This window comes from Kryptolebias marmoratus, linkage group LG6 (assembly GCF_001649575.2).
Source record: "Kryptolebias marmoratus isolate JLee-2015 linkage group LG6, ASM164957v2, whole genome shotgun sequence".
In the NCBI taxonomy this organism is placed as follows: Eukaryota; Metazoa; Chordata; class Actinopteri; order Cyprinodontiformes; family Rivulidae; genus Kryptolebias; species Kryptolebias marmoratus.
This window is the reverse complement of record NC_051435.1, coordinates 23,068,242-23,077,546: the sequence shown is the minus strand read 5'-3', so window position 1 is coordinate 23,077,546 and position 9,305 is coordinate 23,068,242. Positions and strand designations below refer to the sequence as shown.

The following is a 9,305-nucleotide window of genomic DNA, read 5'->3' as shown; positions in this document are numbered from 1 at the left end:
GTTAGAGAATGTTTTAGTTTACTATATACTATCCTGCAGTGCATTAATATTTAATGCAGTTGTTAGTAGTTAGTTAAGTCTTTTTGTGAACCCTTCAAAAGTGAAGACTATTTATGCTTTATTAAGTATTTGTTAATGTAGAAACAACACACAAGTTAATCTTTTCACCTAATAAACATTGAGTATGTTGGGTTTGGAAGTAATTAGCCGTTATGGGTAAAGCATTAATAAATGTGTCAATTTATAGCGTATTAAATATGAATCATCCTTAATTAATTATGTTTTAAAGGTTAAAAATAATTTAATAATGATTAAATAAGGCTAAATAAGGTGTAGTTATTATAAAGTGCTATCAAGACTTTTGATCTCAATGAGATTCTCCTGGTTTCTCCAGCTCTTGTACCTTGGATGGCCATCCCTCTGATAGATGTGTTCTCAGGAATATTCCACGTTGAGTAGGAGACCCGCAGGTGGTCTGAAGTTGTAATCAACCTATTTTGGCAGTTTCTGCATTGTCTTCAGTACCGAGTGCATTGGGTTCACCTTTCCCCCGAATGTTGCTGTAGATGAGGAGAGGAGGGCCCTGTTGCCTGGGCAACAACTTGTCCCTCTTAAACACCACTTAGGTCAGCAGTCTGGAGAGGCCACTCCATCACTTCAAGTAATGACAACATGGGGAGCAGCAGTCACGGGTGATAAGCTACAGCTCAACTAGGATACAGAGCAGGCGCTAGGTGTTGCTCCTGGCAGAGGGAGAGATAACCACATCTCTCTTGGTAGCTACCGTATGTCTTAAGCTGGGCAGCCCACTGCCTCACCTTCCCACTAGGTGCATGGGGTTATGGCAAAACTTGATAAGTGGGCTAAAACCACTGCACCAAACAAAAACAAAAGATCTTACAGGTCACCCACACTCAAGCTAGGCACATATAATGTAAAGACCATTACACCCAGACTGTCAGTGGATCTCCGGGAGGTTGGTGATGCCTGCAGATCAGCTGTCATCAACAACAAACTAAGCAGGCTTCTGCTGGATATTATTGCGCTTCAGGAGACAGGGCTCTCCGCTTCTGGCAGCAACAAAGAAAAAGAATATATGGTTCTCTGGCAGAGAAAGGCACCTGAAGAGAAGAGAATTTACGAAGTTGGTTTGGACAGCAAGAATAACTTTCATGGTTGCATTACACCTCCATCAGAAGGGTTGGAGAGACTCTTGAAGTCCCAGTTGCAGACCTCCATCAGCCCTGTCACTCTCGTCAGTACACGTACTGGCATTCCTGTAGAGATCCTAAAATGTGCTTTACACCCACTCCTAAATCTCCTCCACCAACTTTTGTGCCTCTGTTGGAGAGAGGGTGCAGTGCCCCAAGACATGAAAGATTTCAATATTGTCACTCTCTTTAAGAAGAAGGATGACAGAGGTGACGGCAACAACCTTGTCTGCATATCTCTGCTCTGTACTGTGGGCAAACTATTTGTTCTTCTGGTGCTGAACCGGCCCCAGTCTGTCACCAATAGAGTCTATCCAGAATCACAGTGTGGATTCAGATCTAGAAGATCCACAGTTGATGTGGTGTTCACAGTAGTAATGAAAACGGCAGTTCGTTTGAGTGTCCTGAATCCCTAGAATCAGTTCATTAAAATGATTCGTTCAAAAGATTTCTTCATGGAATCTTTCAGTTCATTCAGTTTATTCGTGCATTACATGAGTGAACAACACAGCCCCACTTCCAGTACAGTACTAAGCAAACAATCCCTCCTTGACGGCAGTTCTCTGTGTGCACGCATGTGTGAATCAGCAGTACCTTTATTGAACGAATCTCTTCCCTGCCCTCTCTGACAGACTCCTCTCTCTGTGTAGCTGATGTTCACGAGTGACAAAACATTACAACAGCAAGAAGCACGTTCACTAAATGTAAACAAGAGTCCTCTTTCTTATATTACTATTATTGTTAAAATTTTATAAAGGACACAGAGCATCTGGTCTATAGGAAAGATGGAAAAAAAATTGCGGAGTTTATCAATTAATGCAAAAAAAAATGTCAGGGAGACTAAATACAGATACATACAAAAGTTCAAACAGGTTCAAACTTGTTTTTGTTTATATCAAACAAGTTTTGATGTAAAAGTACAGTTTAATTGCAAATTAGCATTAAAATATTGATAATAATAATAATAATAGCAGTAGAGACACAGAGGGGATAATATTACTGTATGCTATTATTGTTGTTAATTTCAATTTATTTTAAATCTTCTCAAAACAGAACTGTAGCTTGCCCTCCACCCCCCACCTCGCTTCTGCAGCTTGTCCTGCTAGGAGTCTCACTCACTCTTCTTCTTTCTCCTCTCCTTTCATTACTTTATGTGTACCTCAGTCTGTTAAGATAATGGGGACGGCGTGTGTGTACGTTTATTTTCATGAAGCTTGACCCAACATTAGCAAATAGTTTGAATAAACGTTTGCCGCTGCCAAAAGCCTCAGAGCAAATCCCCCTGAGGAGGAAACAGAATCACTCAGGGCAGAGTCAGACAGTGTTTCGTTCACTGAGTGATACATGGAGTTTATTTACAGTGATTGAATCTTAAGTCACATTTCGCTCTGATGTCAACAACAGTCCCTCCCAGCCTGCACGCTGCACGCCACTCTGTCATTTAGATTCACGTCATGAGTGAGTCACAGAACGCTGAAGTTCCACTCCCGCTTACTCTGAGCTCAACTGAACTAAGAAAGGAACGAATCAGTGAACAACGTGATTCGGTTCAGTTCGTTCACTCAAAAGACTCATTCATTTGAATGAATCGTTCCTGAACGACCCAACACTAATTCATAATGAGACAGCTGCAAGAGAAAACTAGAGAACAGGGACCGTCCATCTACTTGGTCTTCAATGACCTCAGAAAGGCATTCGACCTTGTGAGCAGAGATGTCCTGTTTAAGATCATCAAAAGAATTGGCTGCCCTCCAAATCTCCTGAGCATTGTGATGTCCTTTCATAACAACATGAAAACAACTGTCGTCTATGATGAAGCTGCATCAAGCCATTCGACATCTGCAGTGGAGTTAAGCAGTGCTGCATTCTTGCTACCACTATATTCTGCATCTTTTACACTGCACTTCTCAAGCATGCTTTTGTTTAATCCACAGAAGGCATTTATTCCCACATTAGATTCAATTTGCAGGATTGTGTATCTCGATAGGGGTCACAAACTCTGTGTTGACAGAGAGTTTGTATGAATAAATGCACAAATTCAAGCACCACAAAAAGCAATAAAATACAAAATAACATTTTATTTTCAATTGCCATTCAAAAAACAGCCAGTAGCACATAAACAGCCTTAAAGTGAGTGAGACTGAGGTTCTGTATCAACTTGTGTGTTGTTTATTATACATAAGCTGTTAGACAGATAAAGGCTCAGGTAAATCCAATTAAATCTTCACATAAATTGGTAAATTAAAACATTGCAACACTGATTAAATTGGAGTATATAATCTGTTGTTTTCATCCCTCAGTAAATCATGGATGGGTGCAAGAATATGACTCAAATGCAGGAAGGAAGCAGCAACAAGTGAGTGAAGGTAAACAGCTTTATCTCAAAACACAGCAAGGTTGCTGCAAGACAGGATGTCCTGAAAAAATAAACTTTTTATAAACAGGTAGTCTTAGAAGTACAGCATAAAACTAAGAATTCAAATCTGTTTTATACAGTACTTGTGTATTGCACAGAAAAGAATGGAGTTGACCAAAGTGCTGCACAAAAGAAATTAATGCAACTGCAAAATAGTGTTAAACATTAAGAACAATAAAAAAACAATAAATATGAGCAAAGTGTTACAATAAAACTGCTGAAAGATGTTGACAGAAAGTTAAAATTAATTGATACAAACCAGGTAACAGATCAATTAAGCAACAAAGCAAAATCAAAACTATACAGAATTTAACAAAACCCCAAAGACCTCACATTTCTGGCCTACTGGGCATTGTTGGCAGGTCCACATTGATGTTCAGTATGGACACCCCATACCCGGTTCAAAAGCCCAAAAGCAAAACAACACTGAAGTTTTACATAGGATGTTGGTGGAATAAGTTGCTGTTATAAATATTATACACATAAACATTTTTTATAAACCTTTTTTAAATTTCATCAACAATAAATGAATGACAGCATGTGGAACAAAATATTTAGTCTTCAAATCAACTATCAACCCATAAACACATATTTTACATTTTTACAATTTGTATGTACATTTTTTTACTTACATGAACATTTAAACAAGAATTTGTTTTCTTCTTTTAGATAAACAATTAACAGGCCTTAACAGGTCAGAACTTCAGATGAGTTCTTGTTTCCGAGTCATTGCACAGAGCATGTTTTTTTTTTCTTCACTTTTTTTGACTGATTGCTTTGACACAACATACGAATGCGAACCTTGTTTTTTAGCTGAAGTGTCCTACTTCAGCTACACAGTGACACACACAGAACTCCATCATAGGTTCAGCAGGGCATTTTTCTCTGCAGACACCACCCTCTTGCCCCTCACAGGCATGTGATACCTCATTTCCTTCCAAAACCTGGAGGAAGGAGAGAGAGACGGTGACAGCGGTGAGTCTTCTCCACCTTTTTGCTCGCCCTCTCTCCACCTCACACATGTCCTCCTTCCTTGCGTCTTCTGGAGGTTCTTCCACCAACACACAGCACCCTGCTTCTTCCTTAGGTGAAGCACCGACTCTGGGAAGAGGGCCAGTTGGGCTGGGGTGATCTCCTCCAGCTCAACCAGAACCACCTGTAAAAGAATAGTTGGATTAATACCAAACAACAGTTTTGTTTGTTTTTTAGTACAAGTAGATACTCAAAGATGTGGATGCATTGCAGAGTCTGTTTCTTTACCTTGAGAGAGCCCTCCAGCAGTGCTCTGTGCATCGCTGCCACACACTCCAGATACTGCCTGGTGTCTGAGAAGACTTTATCCCCACCATCCAAACCCAAGCTGCTGCCATCGCTGGTCTTGCTTTCAATTTTGCCGTCACTGTTCTTTGAAACGTTGTTGTTGTTACTGCTAACACTGCTTGTGTGTCGTTTGCTGATGAAAGTAGAGGCCGTGTAGAGCAGAAGGAAGCGGCGGCTGGATTTGATGTTCTCATCCACTGAATCCACAATGGCTGTAAGTGGAAAGATGAAGATGGATGAGAAATATTGAAGTTACAGTGCCTTCGACCGACAGCACAGCAATACTCAGGTAATAACCAGAAATAGATTATCGAAGCAATTTTGAAGAGTACCAATGCAGCTACTGTCTGAAGCTCCAAAATACAAAACCTTTTTTTCTACAAAGCCCATTTGTCATTTTGAACCTACTTTTCTAAAAATCTAACTTTAGACAGAACCAAACCTAAATATTGAACAGAATCTACAAGCTTTATTTTAGAACATCAGATTAAAACATTTTACAGCTTGTCCTTGTTTTTTATTTTATTTTTAAACTTTAAAAATGAAATCCTGCAGGGACTTTTGATAGTCATATATGTAAAGTTTTATTTATCTACGTGTTTTATGTAGAAGATGTGGTGCATTGGATACACCCTCCGCTTCAGGTTTTGAAGTGAAAATTCACAGCTCCGACATAAAGGGAGTAAGTTAGAGTTTGGATGTGCACTCCCTGGGCTCTTGGGTGACTTGAGAAAAAGAAAACTGAAAGTCCAGCAGTTGTGAGAGACACATAAGATGAAAGAAAACAAAAATGACAACCTTACAATGTATAAACTGTATCAGGAATATATTGCAGGAGCAAGATTTAACCAAAAAAAAACAACAAAAAAACAAACAGCTCAAAAGTGAAACCTCAAAACAGTCAGACTTAAAAATTTTGGGGCAAAATCTTCAAAAAACATAAAACTTAAGCTGTAATTGTGTAAAGAAATGGTACAAATGCCAGTTCAGTAATGTGAAGTCCTACTTTTAATAACCTGTATAAATTCTGAATGATGTTTCTACTGTGAAATCTGCTTTACAGAGCGCCAAAGAGAACTAGATTTTCTCACTTGCTTTGTCAAATTCTTGCTGTGCATGTGGAAATTTATTTTCTTTTTTTGGCAGATATCATTTACATTACCCAATGTACTACTACTAAAAGCCATAGCACACTATTCTCAGTCGAGCTGCATGTTCTGATGTATTTTTTGGACAGGTTTTTGTAAAGCTGTGGGTGGAGTAGCAAACCAAAAAATGTGTCAGAAATGGATGAATAATCGCCAAAAATGTAGGCTAGGTGCTTCACCCTGCACCCTTTTAACTGTTCGCGACTCTAAACAAAGTGTCATAAAGTTTTTTATGCAAACGTCATCCTGTTGAGACAAATTTGTGTTAATGACTGACTCCTGACTAAGTAGGTTTAACTCTGAATTCAAAGCAAACAGGACAACGATGATAACTCTTACCCTGCCCCGGCAGACAGTCTCGACCTGCTATGAAGAGTTTGTAACCACAGGCCTTTTCCAACACTTCAGGCAGTGTGTGCAGGGCAAACCTCTCCACCTCCTCACTGAATCCACAGGTATCGGGCTGAGGGTAGGTCACATAGGCATCATACAGCTTTCCATCCCAATCTGACAGACAAAACAGCTCATTAAGTCTATTTAGATAAGTTTGTTTTACTTAATCATGCAACATAATTATATACAGTCACAAATTTGTTTTAGAAAAAGGCAGTAAACTTCCTATTTCAATGATCAGCTTTTTTTTTTTTTATTTATAAATATATTCAACACCAACAGCCACATATACTGTTCAGTACAGGAAATGTTGTTGTAAGGCAACAGTTCTGTTGTTTTGCATCTGAGTCACCAGAGACTAAAGTGAATTCCCCAGACAAAGCCACTTCAGAAGCATGGACAGATGCAGAAAGACGTAGTCAAGACATCCTCAAAAACTGATTCTGTCTGTTCTGAATAAACATGTGTAGTCAGTAGTCATCAGTGTAACTGAAGTCTAAATCTAAAAGTAAATAGTTTTTATGATTTAGAGAATGTACAGAATCATTAGATTTGTATTGCCTTGATATTCTAGATGAAGACAACCTTTCTACAAGCCGTACATGTTTTAGCGCAGTGATGTTGAGGGTGTAAGAGCTACTTGACTGAAAGAAGTAGGTACTATTCTGACAACCTTTCAACTGTTTTTTAAACAACAAATATATCTTATTTTATTGTACAATCTGTGTTATTTGGTTTATCTGTTAAGTTAAGTAACTGAAAGAAAAGAAAGTAGTTTATTCAATGCTTAGTTTTGGGTTTTCACTTTCAATCGCTTTTATATCCTGCATTTTCTTATATGAGTCCTAGCAACATTTTTCCTGCTAAAAACCAACCTGTCTGTGGCCCACACACATACGCAGTAGCTGACATTTTATCAGAAAGAGTGCAGGCGGCCCTGCGGTTTCCTCTGTTTGTGCTCATTGTGAACACATGCGGTCAGATGTGAGGTAGAAGTTAAGACTCTGTGAACTAACTTTGATTAACATGTGGGTACTTGGTGCTATCTGTATCGTGTAATGTAGAAGCATTCAATTGTTTTTTCCATACATGCGATGGAGTGCTTTTTTGAGTGTTGATTATAAGTCATAGTGCTAAAATGCAAGGCACATTATGGATCACACACCTGATGTGAAGCATTACCTTTATTTGTGTATAGAACTGGAAACGTTCTCCTGAACCACAGCACAATCTCAATCCTAAAGATATAATAGATGATGACGCTGATGATAAACAGAACAGTCGCACTCCCAAAAACCAGTCCAATGGGTAGGATAATGTTTGGATCTGTAACAATAAAAAAGAACATAAATTTATTCAAATTTATTTCCATCATAAATTAATTTGAGAGGGTTAAGATTTTAACAGTGGTTTTTGTGAACATGTATACATAAATACATATCTATATCTATATAATTATTTTAGAATAATAAATGAGATTGATTAGATTAAGTAAATAACTACCTCTTTATTGTTTGCCACCATGAAAGGCAGGCAATCATAATTCCAAAACTAATTGATAGTTTTATTTAGCAATATTTTTGCAGTCTGAAAGTTGAAAAATGTTTATTTAAGCCTTGCACTTAGCACAGCTATTTTTAGCATTCAGTTAGACAAACGCTGAACGTAAAGTAAAACTGAGGGCCCTCAGTGAGGAAATTCATTCATCTCTGGGTTCATCAAAATAGATTTCTTTTTTCTAAACAAACTTTAGAATGATATCTGCTTTCTTTGAAATTGATCTTTGTCCTAATCGGCTACAAATCTAGCTCAAGTTTACCTCTCATCATTAAACAATGACAACACAGTGTGTATTAAACACACTGTATGTGTAGGCTTTAGATGATTGACACTCTCAGCTGAACAGTGGGAGAGGAAGTTAAAACGAAACGGGGGAAAAATCACCAGTAGCAGCATTATGGTTAGCATAACCTTTTACAAAATGTAGGCTTGCTTTGAAATATTCCTGACATTAACACTGAAAGTGGGGCTCGTTCATGCAGCAAAGCTGAAGCTTGTTTTCGATTTCACAGTTTAAAGACAACTTAAACTCAGCTCTGAGTGGCCACTTTCCAGTTTCATACATATTTAGAAACAAAGACTTTCAAAGACCTTTAGAAAAATCTGAAAGCTTTTGGAAATTTACTTGCAAAGAAATTAATCTCATCAACATTTTTAAGGAATTACCTATTGAAACATTTTTTTGGCTGGAGCACAGTATAATTTTTCACCTTTTAAAAACCTTTAGAGTACTTTAAGCCATTGTTTTTGTTTTGTTTTGTCTTTATTTAGTGTCCGTATGACAAAACAGTTACATTGATTTTTCTATTAGTGTATGCAAAATTGAGAGATCTTTTGGTTGTTTTTAATCTGTTCGTCATCATATACAAAAATCTTGGACACCGACTTTCCTTTTCATTTATCTTAAATATGACTTTATTGGAACTTCCTGTTTTATTTTAGAGGTTAACCTTCTGCATCATGAGTTAAAAAATGAATGCTGTTTTGTACTGAGTTGTTTCACGCAGAAAATACACCTATACACTAGAGTGAAGTTTTCCATCAGCAAAGGAATTCTTCTTTCTTGATGTTTAATGAATCAATCAATCAATCAATCAAATTTTATTTGTATAGCACATTTCAGCAGCAAGGCATTTCAAGGTGCTTTACATAATTAAAAAACAAAATAAAAACAGCATGTGACAATGAATAAACAGTAAGAAAGAGACAAACATCAAAAACCCGCACTCTAACCCTAATTTAGCCATAAGCAACTCT

At 37.7% G+C, this 9,305-nt stretch overlaps 1 protein-coding gene across 2 annotated transcripts in view; it reads right to left on the bottom strand.

Annotated features, from left to right (window-relative positions):
• Positions 1-4,339: 4,339 nt before the first annotated feature.
• Positions 4,340-9,305, bottom strand: part of LOC108244205 (interleukin-1 receptor type 1) — a 24,756-nt gene continuing 19,790 nt past the window's right edge. For both annotated transcript variants that reach the window (XM_017430180.3, XM_017430181.3), the window contains exons 9-12: positions 7,671-7,814; positions 6,435-6,602; positions 4,888-5,159; positions 4,340-4,783 (exon numbers count right to left, since the gene is read on the bottom strand). In XM_017430180.3, coding sequence (XP_017285669.1) covers positions 4,487-4,783; positions 4,888-5,159; positions 6,435-6,602; positions 7,671-7,814 — 881 coding nt within the window. In that variant the 3' untranslated portion in view covers positions 4,340-4,486. The remainder of the gene's footprint in view (positions 4,784-4,887; positions 5,160-6,434; positions 6,603-7,670; positions 7,815-9,305) is intronic.